Source organism: Hibiscus syriacus, unplaced genomic scaffold (assembly GCF_006381635.1).
Source record: "Hibiscus syriacus cultivar Baekdansim isolate YM2019G1 unplaced genomic scaffold, ASM638163v2 tig00110761_pilon, whole genome shotgun sequence".
NCBI classification, from domain to species: Eukaryota; Viridiplantae; Streptophyta; class Magnoliopsida; order Malvales; family Malvaceae; genus Hibiscus; species Hibiscus syriacus.
This window is the reverse complement of record NW_024062849.1, coordinates 222,616-245,731: the sequence shown is the minus strand read 5'-3', so window position 1 is coordinate 245,731 and position 23,116 is coordinate 222,616. Positions and strand designations below refer to the sequence as shown.

The 23,116-nt window shown below is 37.2% G+C and overlaps 3 protein-coding genes and 1 pseudogene across 3 annotated transcripts; 2 read left to right on the top strand and 2 right to left on the bottom strand.

Moving 5' to 3' along the window:
• Nucleotides 1-2,031: 2,031 nt before the first annotated feature.
• Nucleotides 2,032-7,928, bottom strand: LOC120139546 (annotated as a pseudogene).
• A 357-nt stretch (nucleotides 7,929-8,285) lies between these two features.
• On the top strand, nucleotides 8,286-8,843 carry LOC120139490 (NAC domain-containing protein 82-like). The gene is made up of 2 exons (XM_039154688.1): nucleotides 8,286-8,342; nucleotides 8,460-8,843. Exons 1-2 carry the CDS (start codon nucleotides 8,286-8,288, stop codon nucleotides 8,841-8,843), a joined length of 441 nt encoding a protein of 146 aa, XP_039010619.1.
• An 802-nt stretch (nucleotides 8,844-9,645) lies between these two features.
• On the top strand, nucleotides 9,646-10,202 carry LOC120139489 (chitinase 2-like). The gene is made up of 2 exons (XM_039154687.1): nucleotides 9,646-9,671; nucleotides 9,742-10,202. The coding sequence occupies exon 2, from the start codon at nucleotides 9,753-9,755 to the stop codon at nucleotides 10,200-10,202; it is 450 nt and encodes a 149-aa protein (XP_039010618.1). The 5' UTR covers nucleotides 9,646-9,671; nucleotides 9,742-9,752.
• Nucleotides 10,203-12,231: 2,029 nt separating this feature from the next.
• LOC120139545 (callose synthase 5-like) lies at nucleotides 12,232-21,149 on the bottom strand. The gene is made up of 36 exons (XM_039154725.1): nucleotides 20,926-21,149; nucleotides 20,725-20,825; nucleotides 20,458-20,579; nucleotides 20,270-20,366; nucleotides 20,076-20,186; nucleotides 19,862-19,990; nucleotides 19,681-19,773; nucleotides 19,360-19,578; nucleotides 19,148-19,285; nucleotides 18,979-19,055; nucleotides 18,822-18,894; nucleotides 18,624-18,746; nucleotides 18,438-18,552; nucleotides 18,008-18,342; nucleotides 17,864-17,916; nucleotides 17,709-17,769; nucleotides 17,545-17,626; nucleotides 17,413-17,462; nucleotides 17,240-17,326; nucleotides 16,876-17,178; nucleotides 16,638-16,798; nucleotides 16,428-16,551; nucleotides 16,243-16,337; nucleotides 15,888-16,157; nucleotides 15,688-15,797; nucleotides 15,475-15,597; nucleotides 15,292-15,360; nucleotides 15,017-15,206; nucleotides 14,713-14,947; nucleotides 14,520-14,635; nucleotides 14,341-14,424; nucleotides 14,126-14,238; nucleotides 13,826-14,055; nucleotides 12,924-13,736; nucleotides 12,793-12,843; nucleotides 12,232-12,712 (listed from the first exon to the last, which is right to left on the bottom strand). The coding sequence occupies exons 1-36, from the start codon at nucleotides 21,113-21,115 to the stop codon at nucleotides 12,296-12,298; spliced, it is 5,760 nt and encodes a 1,919-aa protein (XP_039010656.1). The 5' UTR covers nucleotides 21,116-21,149; the 3' UTR covers nucleotides 12,232-12,295.
• Between the last annotated feature and the right edge of the window lie 1,967 nt (nucleotides 21,150-23,116).

Here is a 23,116-nt window from a genome sequence, read left to right as displayed (position 1 = left end):
TAAACGTTAGGTATGATTTTGAAAAAATTAGAAGTTTAGGCACTAAAGCGGACCAAAACTAATAGTTCAGGTACTAAACACGTAATTTACCCAATAGATAATTCGAGGAATATATTTTATATGAAATTGCACTCAAGTCAAATTTAATCTTGTTTATTAACTGAATATTCTTACATTTTTTTATTAAACTGAGATAAGTACAATATAATATATGTTCAAAAATAACTCTCAACCATTTGATATTAAAAGCTCATACCCCTGACATTTCGGGTGCTCAAACCCCGAGCCTTAAGGAATAACAACAATTCATATATTTACTTACGTAACATAGGATCACATTAAACGAAAGATTAACGTTTTCAACCTCAACAATCGGAGAAATAAGAGGATTATATGCGCGCTTGTATGTGTAAATTTTTTAAAAATTAAAATTCATGAACCCACATGATATATATATATAATAAAATCATAAATATTTATTGAAATAAAAAATGTTTTTAAAAAATTTATCTACAACTGAGATGAAATATTTTATAATTTTATTGAAGTCGTCAAATCAAAAAAATGAATAAGAAAATAGGGGAAAATACATATATTTATTTTGAAAAAAATAACAAAAAATATTAATTGTTTTTAATAAATAATATTTAATTGGTTTCCAAATTCTAAAGTAACATACGTATATTTTTGAATTATATTTATAATGTAAATATCTAGATTCAAACCCAAGGTGAGATAATATAAGTATCATTGACTATTTGACTAATTAATAAATCTATGGGACAATCAAATTTAATAATTTATTATAATAGACAAATTTAATATATATATATTAGGGTAAACTACTCCAAATACCACTGAACTTTATCTTCTGACTCATTTATACCACTAAACTTTCAGTTTTACCAATTATAGCACTGAATTTTAATTTTCATTTCAATTGTACCACTGAACTATTAAATCGTCAACGACACAGTGACGTGACAGACGACTGACGACGTGGAGACTACATCAAAACAACGTCTTTTTGATGCGGCTATTTTAATGCTCAAAATGTATCAAAACAACGTCATTTTAATGGACAAAAAATAAAATTTAAATGCTTTTCATGTTAATCGAACCTAAGCCCGATGAATGCCAAAACTCAAACCACTAACCAACTTAGATTTTTAAAATATTTTTAATACAAATAATATATATTTTAAACTGTAATTAAGGTTAATTATAAATCCTAAATAATCTAGGGACTAAGCCAAACTTTTCCCATTATATTTTTAATGGGATGACAAAAAAATCATAACCATGTAATGGCTCAGTGATACAATTGAAACGAAAATTAAAATTTAGTGTTATAATTAAAAATTAAAAGTTTAGTAGTATAAATGAGTCGGGTATAAATTTCAGTGGTACCTAGAGTAGTTTACCCTATAATTTAATATTTGGGGGTGGGCCACGGCCCCTCCAGTTTTCAGCGCCCCTGGGAGCAACCTATATAAGAAGACTTATATGAGTTCAAATTCCACAATGCCCTAACGGCTCTCTTTCTCTCCCTCGTTTTTTTCTTATCTCCAACGGCGCTCTCTCGGTGTGGGTGCTTTCTCCTTTTCCCCGGTGACTCTTTTTTGCCCACAACGACTCTCTTGTTTTTTCGCCGCTTGCTCTCTCTCTGGGTCTTGCTCGGTTGTTTCTTCGGCGGCTCTATTTTTCCAGGTAATTTCTAAGGTTCTTTTTTTTCATTCAAATCATACCTGGTTGTTTGCTACGAATGTCGGTCTCTGCTTTCATATATTTCCCCTATCTTGTTTTGATGAAGGAAAACAAGGCACCATAGATAGCCATGCTCAATTGGTAAAGAGTTTAAGCTTTGGACGTTAAAATACAATCCAAAGAGATTTCATTGCAACATCTACCAAACACATTAAACGTTTAGATGCAAACCCTGATAAAAACATTATAGATGATAGGCAAGATCCATAGACCATATAATTCTATAACCTTTTTGCTTCGTATGTTTGATGATCCGATGAGAGAGAACAAGAAGATTCTTTAAAGGTCAGGCATACCCTTCCCAATCTTAGGATCACATGTCTTCTCCAACACAAGACCAGCAGAGTATCCTTGGGACCAGCAACTGTAGGTTTTGGTGTTGTCCTTATCTTCAAGATCTCAAGGCGAGGAATTATTGACCCCGAAACTCCTATACCTTTAGATACTCCCACCTTAGTTCCGTCTTCGAGATATTTAAATCCAGCCTTGCAAGGCCAGTAATAGGATCAAGAACTTGAACATTTGAGGCATGAACTGGAGCATCGACTGTAAATATACCACCTTCATGACCTGGGCCTTGCTTAATGTGTTTTTTGTTGACAATTGCGCATGGATTGTTGACAATTACGCATGGTATTGCATGGGATTCTAGATGAATTGTTGACAGTTGCGTGGTATTCTAGATGGCAGCCATCAATTGTAAGAATTCAAAGGTGGGCTGCCTAATTTTGTTGAAATTAGCAAATGAATAATTATAAAATTGAGTCATTGAACTTTAGGGTATTTATAAGATTAGTACTTAAGCTTCAACTATAAATACCCTAGCCCATTTAGCTTCCAAATCATCCCAAAATTCCAAATCATTTCTTTCTCCCAATACTAGAGAGTTTCTTGTGAGTAATGAGTGTTTTGTAAACACCTGTAAATTTTCTCTCTTAGTAAAAGATCTGCAGCAGTCCAAAGATGTAGGCAAAATTGGCTTAACTCCGTTATCAATTTCGGGTATTTTTTTCTGCTTTTATTTCGCATTATCACTAATCTGGTTATAGAAAAATTACTCGTACTCGGTTTATTTCCCAACAACTGGTAATCAGAGCTTTTGGTTGTGAATTTTGTCAATTTTTTGTGAGGTTACTATTCACGTGAATAGTAAATTTTGTGAATAGTAAAAAAAATTTGTCGGCGATATTAATTTGTCGACGGAGATGTTCTAATACACCGTTATCAATTCGGGTATTTTTTCTGCTTTTATTTCGCATTATCACTAATCTGGTTATAGAAAAATTACTCGTACTCGGTTTATTTCCCAACAACTGGTAATCAGAGCTTTTGGTTGTGAATTTTGTCAATTTTTTGTGAGGTTACTATTCACGTGAATAGTAAATTTTGTGAATAGTAAAAAAAATTTGTCGGCGATATTAATTTGTCGACGGAGATGTTCTAATACACGGTGGTTCACAAGAATTGTCAGAATTGATCTAAAAAAAGCCAGATTCGAGTGGGAGCGATGGCTGCAGACGAAGGGAATGTGAAAATTGAAAAGTTCGATGGTGCGGACTTTGGCTTTTGGAAGATGCAGATTGAAGATTTTTTGTACCAGAAAAATCTATATCAACCTCTCTCAGGAAAGCAACCAGAGGGCATGAAGAATGAAGACTGGGCCCTTCTCGACAGACAAGCCCTCGGAGTTATTCGACTGACGTTATCCCGCAATGTTGCTTTCAACATAGCAAAAGAAAAGACCACGGCGGGTCTTATGGCGGCTCTCTCCAGTATGTAGGAGAAGCCATCGACCTCAAACAAAGTTCATTTGATGAGGCAATTATTCAATTTGCGGATGGCGGAAGGGGCATCAGTGGCTCAACACCTAAATGAACTCAACACAATCACAACCCAGTTGAGTTTCGTGGAAATTGAGTTCGATGATGAAGTTCGAGCTTTAATTCTCTTATCATCTCTACCAGACAGTTGGAATGTTACTGTTACAGCAGTCAGCAGGTCGTCGGGAAACAACAAATTAAAATTCGACGATGTTTGGGATCTGGTATTGAGTGAAGAAATTCGACGGAGAGAATCGGGTGAAGTATCAACCTCATCAGCCTTGCACACCGAGTCTAGAGGGAGAACTTCAGAAAGAAATTCAAATCGTGACAGATCGAAATCTAGAAGAGGTAAATCAATAATAGGAAAGAAAGATTTTACCTGTTATAATTGTGGCAAGAAGGGTCACTTTAAAAGAGATTGTCGAGCACTGAAGAAAGATACTGGTGTATAGGAATCTACCAACATGACAGAGGAGACAGGTGATGCTATGATTCTAAGCGTCAACAGTCCGATTGAATCATGGATCTTGGATTCAAGGGCATCTTTCCACTCCACCATATGCCGAGAAATCATAGAGAACTATGTCAGTGGTGATTTTGGGAAGGTTCATCTAACTGATGATGAAACCTTGAAGATCGTCGAAAAAGGAGACATTCGATTAAAGTTGTCAAACCAGACCACCTGGATGCTGAAAGGAGTAAGACATATTCCTAGCCTCAAAAGAAATTTGATTTCTGTAGGACAACTTGATGGAGAAGGATATAGCACAACCTTTTTAGGCTGTGAATGGAAGATTACCAAAGGAGCACTCGTCATTGCTCGTGGTAAGAAGACTGATACTCTCTATATAACCTCAAATTTAGAGAATATCATTGCTGCAGCAGATACTGATGGAAAATCAAACCTATGGCACCAAAGGCTTAGCCATATGAGCGAAAAAGGGATGAAGACACTTTTGTCAAAAGGGAATCTACCGGATCTAAAGAATGTAGATGTCGGACTATGCGAGGATTGCATCTTTGGTAAATAAAAGAAAGTCAGTTTTGCAAAATTGGCAAGACACCCAAGGCAGAAAAGTTAGAGTTGGTTCATACTGATGTATGGGGATCATCTCCAGTTCCATCTCTTGCAGGCTCATTATATTATGTCACCTTCATCGATGATTCTACAAGGAAGGTGTGGGTTTATTTTCTGAATAAAAAATCAGAAGTCTTTGATACCTTCAGAAAATGGAAGGTCATGGAGGAGAATGAGACTGGTCTGAAAGTCAAGCGGTTGAGGTCTGACAATGCATGAGAGTACAGAAATCGTAGATTCATAGAATTCTGTGCAAACAATGGGATCAAGATGGAGACAACAGTTCCCATGACACCACAGCAGAATGACGTAACATAGCGCATGAACAGAACTCTGAATAAACGTGCCAGAAACATGAGGATACATGCCGGCTTGCCCAAAATGCTATGGGTTGAAGCTATCAACATTGCAGCTTACCTGATCAACCGTGGGACCTCAGTTCCCTTGGATGGTGTAATACCAGAGGAAGCTTGAAGCAAGAAAGAAATAAACCTTTCACACTTAAGAGTGTTCGGTTGTATTTCTTATGTACACATAAACTCTGGTGAAAGAAGTAAACTTGATGCCAAGTCCAACAAATGTGTCTTTGTTGGTTATGGTGGTGATGAGTTCGGTTACCGATTTTGGGACTATGAAAATCGGAAGATCATCAGAAGCAGAGATGCCATTTTCAATGAGAATATGATATACAAAGAAGATCAACCATAGAATCAAGTAGCTCAAACACCAAAGCTGAAACAAAGGAATTTGCTGAGTTTGAGGAGATTTCTGGAAATGATGTTCAGATTAGTCTTGAAGCAACTCAAGAAGAACCAGGCACACCGGAACTAAGAATCTCCTCCATAATTCCTAAACCAACTCAGCGGTATTCTCCTTCTTTGCACTACTTGTTGCTGACTAACAATGGTGAACCAGAGTGCTATGATGAAGCAATGCAAGTGGAGGATTCAGTCAAGTGGGAGTATTTCATGAAAGATGAGATGTACTCGCTTATGTCAAATCAGACATGTGAATTAGCTGAATTACCATCAGGCAAGAAAGCGCTTCATAACAAGTGGATTTACATGATCAAAGAAGAGCACGATGGGAGCAAACGCTACAAAGCAAGATTGTTTGTCAAAGGATTTCAGCAAAAAGAAGGTATTGAATACAATAAAATTTTCTCTCCAGTTGTAAAACTGTCTACAATCAGACTGGTGTTGAAAATTGTAGCTGCAGAGAATTTACATCTTGAGCAATTAGATGTAAAGACAGCTTTCCTTCATGGTGATTTGGAGGAAGAAATCTATATGAGGCAGCCAGAAGGCTTCATAGAGGCAGGAAACAAAAACCTGGTATGCAGGTTGAAGAAGAGCTTGTATGGTTTAAAACAAACTCCTAGACAGTGGTACAAGAAGTTCGATAGCTTCATGAGTAGCAGTGGTTTTACCAGATGCCAAGCTTATCATTGTTGTTATATCAAGAGGTTCGACAATAGCTTCATTATTTTATTGTTGTACGTTGATGACATGCTCGTTGCAGGCTCAAACATGCAAGAGATTATAAACTTGAAGCAAAAATTGTCGAAGCAGTTTTCTATGAAGGATCTGGGCGCTGCAGAGCAGATTCTTGGGATGAGGATAAAGAGAGACACAAAGTTGGGGACTTTGATGTTATCACAGGCTGAGTACATCAACAAAGTACTCTCCAAGTTCAACATGCAAAATGCTAAACCAGTAAGTACACCTTTAGGTGTTCATTTCAGACTCTCTAAAGAACAGTCACCGAAGACAGAGGAAGAACGTGCACACATGGTGAAGGTGTAATATGCCTCAGCAATTGGAAGTCTGATGTATGTCATGGTTTGTACCAGACTAGATATTGTTCATGCAATGGGAGTTGTTAGCAGGTACATGAATAATCCAGGCAAGGCACACTGGGAAGCTGTCAAATGGATCTTTAGATATCTGCGAGGTACTACAAACAAATCACTTTGTTTCAAAAGTTGAGATACGATACTGACAGGCCATGTAGATGCTGACTTAGCCGGAAATATTGACATCAGAAGGAGCACTACAGTGTATGTCTATACTCTATGAGGTACTGCAGTGAGTTGGGTTTCTCAACTACAGAAGATAGTTGCTCTATCCACAACTGAAGTAGAATATGCGCTGTTACGGAAGCCAACAAAGAGATGGTTTGGCTCCAAAGTTTCTTGTAAGAGTTAGGCAAGAAACAAGAAAACAATATCTTGTATTGCGACAATCAAAGTGTTGTCCATCTAGCAAAGAAGTCGTATTTTCATTCCAGGGCGAAGCACATACAATTGAGATATCATTTTATCAGGTCTCTTCTCGAAGGATTTTGAAACTTGAAAAGATTAGTGGAGCTTAAAATCCAGCAGACATGTTTACAAAGACGGTGACTACGGACAAATTGAAGTTGTGTTCAACTTCAGTTTGCATGCTAGAGTAACAAGACCAGAAATACTGCTGCATTGATCAAGGTGTGAAGACAGATTAAAATCAATTTTCAAGTGGGAGATTGTTGACAATTGCACATGAATTGTTGACAATTACGCATGGTATTGCATGGGATTCTAGATGAATTGTTGACAATTGCATGGTATTCTAGATGGCAGCCATTAATTGTAAGAATTCAAAGGTGGACTGCCTAATTTTGTTGAAATTAACAAAGAAATAATTATAAAATTGAGTCATTGAACTTTAGGATATTTATAAGATTAGTCTTTAAGCTTCAACTATAAATAACTTAGCCCATTTAGCTTCAAAATCATCCCAAAATCCCAAATCATTTCTTTCTCCCAATACTAAAGAGTTTCTTGTGAGTAGTGAATGTTTTGTAAACACCTGTAAATTTTATCTCTTAGTAAAAAATTTACAACAGTCCAGAGACGTAGGCAAAATTGATTGAATTCCGTTATCAATTTCGGATATTATTTTTTTCACTTTTATTTTACATTCTCACTAATCTAACTATTGAGAAATTACTCGTACTCAACTTATTTCCGAACACTTTTTCACCTGATTTTTCCCTTCAACAATTACACGATTCTGAGAGCGAATAACGCGTTAGATAATGCCAGTTTCACCTTTATCTTTGCCCCTGATTATCATCACATTGTCACCCCTAAGAATTTTCCAGTGCCTTATAAGCTTCTCAGCTGCTTTCCAGCCCATTTTAATCCCCTAGAGAGCTAAAGCACCGAGCTTTTGCCAATGATTTGGAAGATCTGGATCGTCTCCTTCTACCCCTTTCTTGTTTTGATTTTACTTTATTTGGGGTTTATAAGTATTTGACTAACTATAGTAGATTCTGGGTTGTATTTACTTGTTTTCCAACATAAACCAGATTCACTTGTCTTTGCTGTGGTTTTTCATTTTAGGGTTTATATATACTTGAATTAATTGATTTCTGTAATTTGTAATGACATGTGAGCTTTTGTAAACAGCGGTTTGTATCGACGTCAAATGACACTTCGCCTCGCCTGGGAATAAACGCTTTCATTTCTTTTGTGTTTTATGAACCGAAGCAGGCTCTGGAATTATTCTCAAAACAGCGCTTTTGGGTATTGGACTTTGCCCATCTGTATTATTTGATTTGGATTCAATTGGGTGATGGGGAAGAACTCGTTGCCGCCGGGGTTCCGATTTCATCCTACGGATGTTGAGTTAGTGATGTACTATTTGAAGAGAAGTAAAGAGGAAGAAGCTATATGTCAATGTCATTGCTAAAGTTGATATATATATAAATATGCTCCTTGGGACTTACCCAACCTCTCGTATTTGAAGACTGGGGATTTGAAGTGGTTCTTCTATTGCCCTGTTGAGAAGAAAGGGACTAGGTCCAATCGTGCAACTACAGATGGTTATTGGAAAACTACTGGAAGGGATAGGCCTGTGAACCATAATAAAGAGGTTGTGGGTTCAATTAAGACTTTGATTTTCCATCGCGGGAAAGCACCACGAGGTGAGAGAACAGATTGGTTAATCCACGAGTATAAACTCAAGGAGAAAGACGACACTTATGTCCTCTGTGTCCTTTTCAACAAGGATGGTAAGGGCCCAAAAAATGATGCTCAATATGGAGCACCATTCAAAGACGACGATTGGAGTGACGACGACTCTCCTCCCATCGTGTCTATCCTAGAAGCTGCTGGTAACAAATGTCTCTGATAATTTGTCTTCTGTTCCAACGTTCGAGAATCTCAATGATAACGATGAGGAGTTTTCTGCCATATTGACATCATTCGTAGATGATGTCCATCCTTCCAAATATACACTGTAAATTGATAGTTTTTCTATAGCTTTTCAAGAATGATGAATATATACTGCATTATTTCTTTGTTCCCATCTTATCACGATGGTGATTAACAAAGTGCAGCTAGCAATGAGGGTTTTGGTGTTTACTATATTCCTAGACATTGTAATATGGTTGCTCATAGGTTAGCTTCTTGGGCACTTTGTTTTGGGCAGTTGTTGTTTTTTTGACTCTATTTATACCGAGATAATAGCTTTTGATATATCAAATAATATCTTAATTTCGTAATATATTTGTTTTGGGTAGTATTTTCCCCTTATAGGTTTATAAGGGGCTTTAACGAAGCCCAACTTTCAAAAAAAATTGTGTTAAATATGGCATAAGTGTATAATTTATATTTATCTATAGAATACAAACACTTAAAAAAAAGGACAACATAGCATATAACAGGTTAAATAGTAATAAAATAAAAGAGGGCGAATAGAAATATGGTGCAATTTCCCCAAAAAAATATGTAGCGCCGGCCCGAGCATCTTAGCTGTCACAAGCCACAAGTGATGAACCTCGTTTTTTCCAATTATAGTTTTCTAGTTGACAAATTATGCAGGAAAATTTAGCTCTTAAAACTACTTATGTGCTAATTAATACTAAACTTCCCTCTGCTAATCAACCCAACATGTTCAAGTTTCACCTCTTCCTTTTCCAAGTTTCTGCAATTCTCTTCTTCTCGCACCAATTTTGTTGTAAGTATCTAATTTCATCATATGTATAGACAATTTGCATGTTCTAAATTCATCTTCTGCTATGATTCAGATGGCAAAGTGATGATGGAGTACATTGGAGCCACAGGCGCACCCGTAAGACTCGACGCTGTTCCGATCGAAGATGGCATCGATTTCCACTTCCTACTTAGTTTTGCCATCGACTCCGATCCCTCCGGCAATTCCCAGAACGGAAAATTCTCCCCATATTGGGCAAGCGCATTAACCCCGGAATCCATTGCAGCCATCAAGCAAAGTCACCCCAATGTGAAAGCCTTAGCCAGTCTTTCTGGGTGGAGCATAGGCAACAAAGTCCTCCGTTGGTACAACCCAGTCGACTTCCAACGATGGATATCCAACGCCTTCTCGTCTTTGTCATCGATATCTCGACAATATCATCTCGACGGCATCGATATCGACTACGAAAACTTCCCAAGACGTAACTCGACGTTCGCTTATTGCATAGGTGAACTTCTTTGCTGCTTTGAGGCTTTTGGAAAGCAATGGATTTAGTGTTAATGGAGTTATGATCTTCTCTGCTGATGCTTCTTCCTCTAATGGCTATTACTATGAGAAGAAATCTCAAGATTTCTTGCTCAATTCAACTGTATCGCTGTGAAAATTTACCGATTAATTCTCATGTACTACTACTATATCACAATACAATTATCTTTAAATAACTTTGAAATTTTATTTCTTAATTTGCATTTTAAACTAGTAAACATAGTTTAATGTCAGAAAGATAAGGATATTTGTAAATTTTATTTTTAAATAATAACTTGTTGAATGATATGATTATCAATTTATTAGTACAATTTTCTTCCATTTCAGTGGTCGAGGAGAATTTTGTTCTTCTTAAAAGTTTTGAGGTTCGAGCAGTTACGTCTAAGGTGTATATATGTTCGTTGTTAATGATTAATAAATATTCTGGGAAAAAAATATTATTTTGTAACCACCTCATATATTAAAAAAAGATAATTTACATTAGTTATACATCATTATTTTTATTAATATTATTATTTTTAAATGAATTAATGTATTATTGTTTTGGTTTACAGTAACTGTTTTTTAATTGAACTAGTTTAATTTAGAGTAAAAATTTTATATCCAAATTATGAAAATTATTAATTAAAATATAATTTAATATCATTGAAATTTATTTTTAAAATATTTATTAATTTTTCAATTAAATTTAATTTGGTTAACATTATTATTGGTACAATATATTATAATGTATTGATTATTTTTAAATATTCAATTTTCTCCGATATATAATTAGGAATAGGTCGTGATATAAATATTGTATTAAATTATTTAAAATTTGTTTAGTAATTTAGTTTTTATTTTTAAATAAAATAATATAAGTAACAACCTTGTTTAACTTCATTTTTTACATTAAACTTAATTTTTAACACTTTTGAATTTTTTTCACACAATATAAAAGTAAATTTTTTTATAAAACCATTAAATTAATATAAATTAATAATTAAAATTTGTGCAAAGTACACAAATGATCACCTGACTATAGGACATAATTTTATTGAGTTTTTCAACTATTAAAAGTTACAAAATGATTCTTCGACTATAGGACATTGCTTTATTGAGTCACCCGACTATTAAATTTTACACAATGGTAACCCAACTATTTATATGTTTCAAGCTCATCCTTTTCCGTTAAGAAGTTGACAATAGTCTGAGCTGGACACATGGCCAGGCTAGGACGTTGGAGGCCCTATGCAAATTCTTAAAAGGAGGCCCTTGTTATTCCGGAGCCCTTGCAAAATTCCTTAGTAAAAATTACAAAACTTGAATGCAGTATATATAGGGAGATTGGTGATATTACTAACTCAAATCCTAACGGTATGGGATAGGGAAATCATGAAGATGAGCTCATTTCTCGTAAAGTGGAGTTAGACAAAAAAAATAAGATTTTTATTATAATAAATCTACTTTTTTTTGGGGCCCTTGCTATTCCGGGCCCTATTCCGTCGCTCAACTTGTGCTCCCTGTAGCCCCGCCTCTGGCTGGACGTTAACATGCTAACTAAGATATGCTAAAATCTAATCCTAGAATCTCAAACGACTATCATATCCCAGGCATCATGTTAACGTCCAACTCAGACAATTATCATTTTTTTAACCGAAAAATGACGAGTTTGGAACATATGAATAGTTGGATGATTATTTTGTAACTTTTAATAGTTGAGGACTCAGTAAAACAATACCACATAGTCGAAGGACCATTTTATAACTTTTAATAGTCGATGACTCAACAAAGCAAATCTTATAGTCGAGATATCATTCGTGTACTTTACCCTTAAAATTATTTATTTCTTTTTTTTCATAAAAATATCCTCCATTTACCCTCAATGATATAAAAAATATATTTAAAAGTTAAAACAAAAAAGCATTGTAGTTTATTAACGAAGCAGAGCTGCTGCATGAATACTACAACAAGGGCGATTGGGAAAAAAATAAACACGATTCACTTGCTTTATTGCTCTACAAAATAGAAACCACTGAATAAATTTGTGAGTTGACGGTTCATCCTAGTGGCATCTTCTTCAATGCACCTTCACTTGATCAGGTACGTGATTTGGTTTTATTTTAGGCATGCTTCTTGCTACCAGCCAGAATACGTTGAATTTGAAGGCCTCTGCTGAAGGCTTGGTTGAACAGCAGCCTGGTCTGGAATTCCGATACAAACGGGAACCATGCCAATATGGCTATCGGTGCGAACAGCAACACTCCCATCATGTATTCGTACCCTCTCGCCAGTGCCTTCACCGATCCCCACATTCCGATTCCCTTCACCAATGTCCGGCAGGCTTGCGATATCTGCAGAAGCGCCCACCCCGTCGGTATAAACGCTAGTAAGCTCTGGAAGATGTCCGACACGGTGAGATCGAGGAAATAGAACAGCATTGTGATGGTCGCTATGCACCCGATGAACATTAGTAGTTTAAGGAGTCTGAACATCAGCTGGAAATCCGCGCTGAACTTCATTCGCCCCATCGATACGATCTGCAAGTGTGCACCGGTTTGTTAGAGGACTAATTACGGAAGGGAGGATTATGGTTTTCGAAATTGAGTTTGAGTATCACCTTTAGAATAACCAACACGGCTACAATGACCAGCCAGGAAAGACCATAAACCTGAAACCAAGCACATTGGAAAACGGCTTGCTTGCTTCAAAAAGAAAGGTGAGATATTAAGATTAGAGGGCGATACTCACCGCGATGCTCAACCGAATACCTTTCCTGCTGCTGGTGGTCATGTTTAGATGATACACAATTCCATACTGGTAAATGAAGAAGCGAAGCGAAAGAATGATCTCTATGAGACGTCCCATGAGCCCGGTGTGTCGCAGGTGCTCCTGTTCTTCATCCCACCAAGATTCCCAGCTCTTAACCGATGAAACTCCGATGCCACCTCTGCAGCTAATCCACTTTGACCAATCTTCCCAATCTTCTACTATTTTCTGCCATTCGAATCCCGACGGGTTCAAAAGGAAAGGAGCAAACAGCCAGGATAAAACCAAGAACCACATGGAGAATGATAGGAGTCCATAAGAGACTGCATCAGTTGCTGAGGAACCATAGATCCTATAACATATAAGCAACACCATTAGCTCCATCCCTTTTACAAAGTGGCTCCTTGAGTACAAGCGGTAGTTCTCTGCGAATTTCTCGTGCCGGACCACAAAGCCACGGCCTGTCGCTCTGTATTTAGCCCCACCGTGCAGGATAGTGCGCCCGAAGTAATGTGCTCTCGTTCCGAGGGAGAAAGTGAAGAACACAGATGCCAACTGAAGCTGCATGATTATGATGTCGCCTAATGCTGTTCGAAATCCTCTTTCCAATCCGATCTCCATCACCATGGGCAGTACCGTTAACACGCCTAATTGAACTATAGACTGTGAAGCCAATGCAGCCTTCAGAGAATTATTACCCCTAGCCGAAGCAAACTTATATATCGCCTCCTCTAAACCGCTTAATGCCAAATAAAGCCTTCCGTACAAGAAAAGGTACACTGTAAACACAATCAACTGCGCAATAACAAGGAGAGGAACTCACATTAGCTTTGAAAAGAAACAAAAATCACTAATTACTTACTAGTTCATGTTAAGCACATTACCATAGAGCTGAAATAAAATCCAATCGTTGTGAAGTAGCATGACAACATGCGGAAGAAGTCGAAGCGATGGCCTAGTCGGTAGATATCTCTGCTGAGTGTCTGTTCCCCGTTACCACAAGCCACTTTGGCTTCGAAAAGAGAGATTTGGTTTAACCCGACATCCCTACCTTTCCCGACTTGAATATACTCATGATGAGTAATGTTACCTCGTCTCAGGGTCGAGTTAAAGCCTTTTAAAAGTAGAGTAAATATCAAAGGGAAAAAGAAGACTAAGTGGTTGCAGTAATGTAAGATCATTACCTGCAAAGATGTCCTCGCTCAAGTTGATGCCACGAGAACCCTTGCTGATGCCTCCACGGGTTATGTGGAAGATCCTATCGAACACATCCGGGTGACCGTAATGGAAACGGACCCTGAAACCCACCAATTAACATGTTAACCAACATGGAGATCACTTGCATTATATAATGTGTAAGAAAATATAGCTGATAAACTTATAAGAGATTAAAACATGCTTGAGTGGTCTTGCAAGAACTCTTTGACCGATGGTAACGAAGCTCGTTTCTTGATTTGACATGAACCAAGCCAGGGATGAGACACTGCAACGTAGAGATTTCAAACCATAAGATAGGTGTTCACATAAGTGACAGACAGATATCAACACAGATAAGCAAATAGTAATGTTCATTCGGACCTTCCCGTAAAGATATGCTCACGAACTCCTAAAATTGTAGGAGGTCGTACTCCATGATCCTCGTTGAATTCTTCCAAAAGATTACGCATTTTGAATGCTTCTTCCAAGTAATTGTCCTGGAAACGAATCACCTCGATGAACTACTTAAAAAAATTGTTACCACCAGGATGATTGTAGAATTTTATGGCCTTACCTGATTCATATCAATGGTTTGAAGAGCTTCTCCGCGAGTAAAAACTAAAGCATGATTCTGATTTTCAGGTTTTCCTTCGCCTAACTTTGCATTTCCGGGCAACTTTATCCGATAGATTTCCTGGTCAAGATTATCAACACCTTTAACCAGTACAGAATAGTAAACTTTCTGAGATCTTCCAGTGCCATCCCTTTCTTCAACATCGTCGATATAAGCCACACGAAGAGAGGTATTACTGCATAACAAAAGGGAGTTAGCAATGGATAGTTCAAGATGTCATAGAAAAACACCTGAAGGTACTTACTTGATCATCAAGTTCAGGATGTCGGTTGCACGACGGTCTCCATTTCGTTTCTGATTTCCATAGTTTTGACAGGTAGCAACATAAGTGAATTTCAAGTCAGCCACTGCCTCCAACTGAGCATACAGGGATCTCTGGCTTTTCTTATCTTCGTCGGATGGAGTTAAGATCGCTTTGTATCCTTCTAATATTTCTGCTCACACAAGAAGTACACATGCCATCAAACACTTGCATAGATGATGGACAAATGCTTTGCAGAGTTAGTGTTAGGCACATACCGTTTTCGGTAGCCATGTCGAGGAAAGCCTGAACTTTCAGAGCTCGTCTGTAATACATCATCCCTCTAACTGCAGTTCCAATGATAGTGAATTAAGAATCTAACTGTTCCAGCATAAAAATTGTCCAACGGATCGACATAACTGACTTAAGTATTGTCTGACACAACAACAGTAACCAAATACCTGTCCTACACAGAGTTTGTCCTCTTAAGGATACCCAGTGGCGTAGCTGCAAGATCTTTTCATCATTTTCCCATATCTCGTTCTCCTTACAATTGAGACGCTCGACGAAGTTGTTCCACTCATCTAAACAAAGCCAATGACAACAACGGAGTTGAAGTCATCTAAAAGAGAAAGGAAAGTTCAAAGAGATATGCAAGTTAACATTTCACAAACCTGGATAGATTTTCTGCAGGTAGAATATAATCGATACACCATCCTCGTTTTCCATCTCGAGATCACTTTTCGAATAAACAGTTTCTTCACTATAGTATGGGGTCAGGACACTGACAATGGCAAGAAGGTGACATCAATTCATGTGGCATGCAACCAGAACATATATGTTCCATGTCTACATTTAGGAGACACGAAGATACCTGAACGAGAGCATGTTACGAACTCGAGGAGCTCGTGGCATATCCATAAACAATGAATTCGCAAAGAAGGCAATCCTTCTACGTGCCTCAAGGTTTGTTGGTATATCGGTGCCGGATTCTTTGACTGTCAGGAGGATATGAAGACGTCGTATCTGTTCTTCCCAATGTGCAGTTAGCACAGGAGGGAACGCTATAGCCGGTTTTTCGTCGGTACCGGCAAAGAGTTGCCTTCCCGATTCCTTGTTACTTTGTCCGAGCTCTACTAGTTCACTGTAAGGAAGAAGAAAGGACATAAGATACTGTGGTAAAACAACAACCGAACCGATGTATAGAGAGCAAGACAGAATTTACTGACCGTATCTCATTCACCATCATATCACTGGTAACTACTTCAAGCATATCTTGCAGCAAGAAAACAACAGAATCCTTTTTGGATGGATCACCATCTTTCTGCAATACAAGAACAATAAAGAAGCATTAACTACAAATGTATAAAAGCAAAGATATCATTATATCAGTTGTTTTTCATGTCAAACTAACCAAGATTGTGACAAGCTCCACAAATTTCTTGACAAGAACAGATAAAGGAGCCATTCTGAAATTCGAGAGGAGAGTGTTCTTTGAAATGTTACTCTCGATTTCTTTGACGATGATTCGAATGGTCCTGTTGAATTATAAGTAGGTACAATCAGAACTACCAGCATGGAAGCTAATAAAACATTAAACTAAGATCAATGCAGAATTACAAACCTTTTCTCATTCTCTCCAACCACCAGAGTGTTCAGGACAATTTTGAACGACTCGTAGCATTCAATCACAGCACACTTCAGGTATTCATCGGCACATATGCGTTTCCAGAGGTCGGAGTCTTTAGATCGGAACTGAACTGCCATGTCCAATGCAATTGGTATCTGTAGAAGAAGACATGGAGTCAACAAAAAGAACTTGAGTAACTAAACCGAATGGTAGACCGAGGGAGCTTACGGACCTTGCTTGCCAGCAAAAACGGTGGCCACTGAATCAGTTTCAGGCTAGGATCTGAAGTATAAGGAACGAGTAAAAGGTCCATCTCCCCGTCACTAATTAAGTCTTCTTCACGAAAGCTACAAATCACTTCATTCCATAGCTGAGCAAACTTTGCAGCTTCACTTCTTTTGTTTGCAGTTACCTCAGCAAATCGCTTCGATAAAGAGAATCCTCTCTTCTGCGATTTTTCGGTAGGTACCAAGTATGCATTAAAGGCACCAGGCAAGGACTGGAACCGTGATCTTAGCATCCCCAAGGTTCTTATCTGACCAAAACAAGAGTGTAAGAATTACATACGTAAACAAAAAGGAATTCGAAAAGGTTACCTCTCCAAGGCGATCAAAAGCTCCACTAACACCACCAGATATGGTTGAGAAAATAGAATACCAAATTTGAGTGTCCATAAAATAAACCTGCAAGAATTCAGAAACTAAATGGCATGTTCCCAGTACAATAAGTTGATCAAAAGAATAGAAAATGAAGTTAAAATGTAACACACCAATAGTACTGGTGCCCAAAGTGATGCAACAGCTCCTATGTGGTTTTGAACTATAATGACAAGATATCCATTAACAAAACATTGCAGGTACAAAGGGTAATAAAACTGAGGCAAAGAGAAGGGAACAAGTACCATTAGGGAAGAGTTCATGCCATTTATATTTAACACGACGAATGCTCATTATGTCTTTCGTCGGCAGCACCAATGGTTTGATCTACAGGAAAAAAAATGAGTGAACGGGTTAAAACAGAAACCGGATGACTGAAGTGTCTAGTAGAAGCTGCAACCATGATCACCTGGACAAAAAAGCTGAACGCAAACTTGGAACACAATAGGAAAGACCAGAAAAGAGTATACCTGAAAGAGGGAATATATTTAAACATGAAAGAATTCAACCAACTTAAAAATGGATGCATAAGTTGCATATATATATATATACTTTCATACTTACTTTATAAGTGCAAACTGACTTTCATGCATTCCCCTCCCAACATAAACTCTTGGCTGCACACATGGAAACTCGGTAAATCGATACGAGTAAATCGGATTTAAGAAGGTAACAATGAAGTATATGGAGATGGAACATGCTCGGTACCTGTGCCCACCACATCAGTAACCTAATAATGTGCCAATCTGAGTTTTCAATCCAACGCCGGAGCATTGGAAAGATGAAAAGAACAGCAGCCAGTACATTTGGGACCAAGTACAGTCCACAAGCCATAACGTATAGAGGATTGATTCCCTCTACTTGTTTGATAAGTGATAGCATGTTCTTAACGTTCTTCGGGACGAAAGCGAATTCTTGCACATAGAACAGAGGAAGAATGATCACCCATGCAATGCTCACAATTATCTTGAGAACGTTTCTCAACACGTCAGTGAATTTCCACCTATGATATCCTGGGAAGTTGAGTGCAAGATCCAAAATACCTGAAACAAAGTACCACCTACAAATTTTAGAGAATTTTTTTATGGATTCTTCCTGCAACGCCAATAGATTCTACAAAGGCACAAAGTCATCATACTCTGAAGTAAACGCAGAATGGCCGCAGTGATAAAAATGCTGGATATATCATACAGTAATTCCTTTTCGAAGATTTTTTCTACCGGAGCCCCACTCCACGCAATGATGATCATTACCTGCACACAAGATAATGGAATATTAACATGTACAGGCATAAAAAATGTAGATCCAAATTCACGTTTAATACCTGTAAACCGAGAATATAAAATGTCCAGAGTCGATCCCAACTTCGAAAGAGGTGCCAAAATGATCTAATCTCTACAAAGTTTGATTTGCCAGTGCTTCCACTTCTTCCACAACTCTTCTTTCCCTGGTACAGTAGTTGTAGTTAAGTACACAATCACTTGTTTATTCAAGAAATAGTGCTTACAACACACGGTAATACCATGTCACGGGTTGATTTGAAAAAGTCACCATCGTCGCGCATAGGCCATCCGAGAGAGAAGCAATCGGAAGACCTGAAAAGGATACAGCAAAATTAAATTACAACTGAGAAAAAAGACCCCAGACCAATTAAAATTTGATATTAAAACCATACTAACCAGAAATACTCATTCAGATCATCGTAATTACACCAGTCTGCATGTGAAGCCGTTCCGTTTTTGTTCTTTTCAGCTTCCTGCAATATTTGAATTTTGAACTATGTTATTTGTACCTAGAACGCAATGTTTAAACTCCAAGAACAATCGGTATCTTGATGATCAAGCATACCTTTGCAACCACACAGTAAATGGGTGTTATAACCTTCCGCAAGAATGCCTCGTCGTCGCCACCATACGAGGGCTTGATGTTTTCCCCAGTCACTATGCTAACATTTCCAGCCAACAGGCCATGGAGCTCATATGCCATCTGAGAATATCATGGGATGTAAGTTAAAGTACAAGAAAACTATATATATTTACATATATTCGAAGAATACTCACGTTATGAAAGATGTAGCATAGACATTCCGGCATGTATCGAACATTAGCTGCTTCACCCCAGATGAGAAGATATAATCCCATATATAGTATCTTCCTCTGTTGTATTTCTTGAGAGCCTTGAGGTAGCCTTAAACTATGTTTACGTCCCAAGAATTTACACCATGTTTTGTAATTCTTGAAAAGCTTGCTCATAACAGTGTCGACTGCTCGTTCATCGAGCTGCATAAAATAACTGAATTTAATCAATATACCGCTTCCATTCGAAATTTCAGTAACCACTGGCAGGCAATTGAAAAAAATAGATTAAACACTAATGTATACCTTATTAAGAGGTTCAGGTTTGGGGTGGAGTCTAATATGATTATTGGCAAGCAGCAAAATCAAGTGCTCCCTCTGGTTCCTGACATTGTCCCTCTGCAATGACCAATGTAAGCCAAATGCATCATTATTTTAAGAAGAAAAAAAGAACATTTATTAGATTCAGCCTGTGTTCAAAACATGCCTGGAATCCAAACATAGCCCTTAACCAATCCAGAAGGTCCAAGTCTCCGGTTTTCTGCCTATGTGGCTCGAATCCGGAAGGCCAGTTCAAGCCACGAACATTCCCAAGTGCAGCCACAGAAGCCTTAACCTGTATAATAATACGTACATTATCTTTAATGAATGGAATTATACATAATCAACGAATGATACATGATATTATTAAGAAAAATTACCTCCTCAAGCTGCATGATGGACTGAGAAGCCCCGGCAGCATCCAAAGGAAGAATGTTGTAGGGAGTGTAGATATCCTTCTTTTCTTGGACATCTTTAGCTGCTGCCATAATCTGCACAACCAAATATCATTAAAATACATTTTTATGCCATCCATTGGTAACATTTAAGGAATTTACTGAAACACAGGACTAACCTCGGGAGCAACTTCCTCGACTTTCTCGGTTTTATTAACTGCACAAAGGACTTCGAAAAGCACTCCAGCCGTTTGGTAAGCTTTCCCCAGCTGAGCTCTGCAAGAAATTAGTTGACATACAAGGTGAAGTTCTTGGAAACTCATTTTGGTATCATACATTTGAGAAAACTAGTGTGATATAAATTTACCTGTCTGCCTGATCTCCCTGGTCCAGAGCTCTAACATAGTGTTCATAGTATCGTTTATAATAGCTCCCGATTTCTGCCGCATCGGTCTTTTTAACCCGAGAGGCAAGACTGGATGCATTGTCCTGTGTCCAAAATGTATCCCATTATTGTCCGAACATTTATTCAAATCAACATCTATAAAGCAATAATGCTCGAAATTCATCATTTTTGACACATGACAAGGCCTCCGGTCATCGTCACATCATGGTTTATTGCATGTAAATTTACCCTCTCAAGCCTTTGCAGTAGACCAGTCTTGAACTGCCTAACACCACGTCCGGAGGAGTTGGGATCCAATCTGTGTGCTTTCTCAAAGGCATAGAATCGACCTGTTTATTTTTGCAACAACAAAAAGAATGTTAATTTTAATATAGGAATACTTAAAGCATTTGAAAATGGAAAAATAATGAAGGAAATATATAGACGTACAGAGATAGGCAACACGAGGGCGTTCGGGTTCGATCTCTTTGGCAATGCGGAGGATGGGTGCGATCGAACTAAGCGAGGAAGGTACGACCTCGTTGTCGAACACCTCGGTCGAGAACGTCGTGGTCGCGGCGCTCCTCGATGGTCTTCGCGACAGCCCTTGCGGGCCTGTACTTGTTTCGGTATTCGTCATCACATAAAATAAAGCTTTCTCAGCTCTCTACTGCTTCAAGAAACAGAAAAACAAAACATTTATAAATTAATAGGCGACACATTTTAACAAAAACAAAAGATATAGGCTTAAAACTCTGTTTGGAAGATGAGAAAACGAAAGAAAAACTCTTGGTTCACGTTCCACTCTTTAACAAAGGCAAGAAAGGAAGATGACATGGAACTCTTACGTTTAATACAAAAGGCAGGAAGAAGAGAGACGGGAGAGTTGTCCCACAGGAATGCCTTTGGCCCGAGGAGTGAAATTTATACAACGGAAAAACAGTAGGGTTAGTTAGCGGTAAGAGAGGAGACAATGGAGAGAGTAGGAGAAGAGCTGGAGCAGCCGAGTACGGTGCTAGCCATAACACGTGGCATATAATGGAAGGTTATTACAACGGCATTCGTGGGTTGCCTTCTTGCAGGAGCGATTCTTCATCAGCTAAATCGACTGATCATTGGCTTGGAGCTTCCATTCATCAGTGTTTGTTTTGTTTCTCGTTATTGTTGGCTAACGTACCAAAACCATCACTTTATAATTTAATATTGGGTAAACTACATGTTTAGAACTTAAACTATTACTTTTATTTCGTTTTGGTACCAATTTTTTTTCAAAATCATACCTAAACGTTTAGTTTAGGTTTCAATTTAGTATTTTGTCGTTAAAAAATTAACAGAATCGATGATGTGATATTTTTAAAAAATCAATGATGATGTGACATTACCTTATGGTGACACGTCAATATTATTAAATTTTTAATGGTGAGTACCAAAATGAAACTTAAACTAAACATTAGGTATGATTTTAAAATAAAATAAAATTTGAGTACCAAAACAGAACAAGTATAATAATTTAGATATTAAATGTGTAATTTACTCGATATTTTATTATATAAATATTGATAAAACAAATGTAATTGTTTGATTATATAGTGATTTTAATTTTTATTCTATTTTTTTAGTATTTTGACCAGTTATGTTTATTTTGGAGCAAAAACACTTTCTCAGACTGCAAACAATAACTGGAACCAGGCACCAAAGTTACTATAATGTAAATGCTTCCAATATGAATATATATATACTAGGATCGTTATACGACTCCTTATTTTTTTTTATGAATATCTTCTCGTTTTTTATACTAATTTGATTTATCAAAAAATAGGAACAAATAGTGCAATATACTGAAAAATGATATTGAACACAGTACATATAACATATTAACATTAAAGTTCTCAAAATGTTAATGTGTATAAAAACAGTTCATCATCATTATGCCACATTAACTTAAGCTTGAGAATGGAAATTTCATGGACAAGAAGGTAACTGAATTAGCATGATTTCTGGTAGAGAAAATTTCTTCCAAGTGCGTATTCTATACGCAGATCCAGGACCCAACATCATCAAGCAGATTGCACAAGATTTAATGGCCAAGGTGTCCTAAACAAAACAAAGAAAGGGTGCAAGTTTTGGTATACAATGGCTATAAAGTATCACCTCACCACGGTCTTCATATATGTAGAATCAAAATAGAGTAAAAATTCTAATTGATTGAGAAAAAGAAAAACTCTTTAGAATAATCTCACAAAATTGCAAAAGGGAAGAATTCTTAAGAAAGCTTTCAAATGCTTATAATTAAGCTTTGATTGTTGGATTATAAAACTCAAATACAAGTAGGGTATTTATAGGTTACAAGAAACAATCTAAATCACTCATTAAAATAAGTACTAAATAATCTAAACCATTGAAATTAAAGCATGAGAAAAATACTTAATTTTCACCTAACTAAATTGATGTAAGCAATGACATCAAAACTAAATTGATGTAAGCAATGACATCAAATTAATTTAGGTGTGAACTTATTTAGGCTAATATTGAATTTTCAACACTCCCCCTCAATGTTAGCCTCCATTCTTTGAATCACGCCATGCTAACGACGGAAATGTTCAAACTTTTCAACACTCAAGTTTTTTGTAAACAAGTCAGC

Bases quoted from the DNA above. Each gene is read 5' to 3' on its own strand.
- LOC120139489 (XM_039154687.1), top strand. From the start codon at position 9,753: ATGATGGAGTACATTGGAGCCACAGGCGCACCCGTAAGACTCGACGCT.
- LOC120139545 (XM_039154725.1), bottom strand. From the start codon at position 21,115: ATGACGAATACCGAAACAAGTACAGGCCCGCAAGGGCTGTCGCGAAGA. The intron at 20,826-20,925 runs GTACGTCTATAT...AAAAATAAACAG, and splicing joins CCCTCGTGTTGCCTATCTCT to GTCGATTCTATGCCTTTGAG. The intron at 17,770-17,863 runs GTAAGTATGAAA...TCCCTCTTTCAG, and splicing joins AGTCAGTTTGCACTTATAAA to GTATACTCTTTTCTGGTCTT.
- LOC120139490 (XM_039154688.1), top strand. From the start codon at position 8,286: ATGGGGAAGAACTCGTTGCCGCCGGGGTTCCGATTTCATCCTACGGAT. The intron at 8,343-8,459 runs GTGATGTACTAT...TCGTATTTGAAG, and splicing joins ATCCTACGGATGTTGAGTTA to ACTGGGGATTTGAAGTGGTT.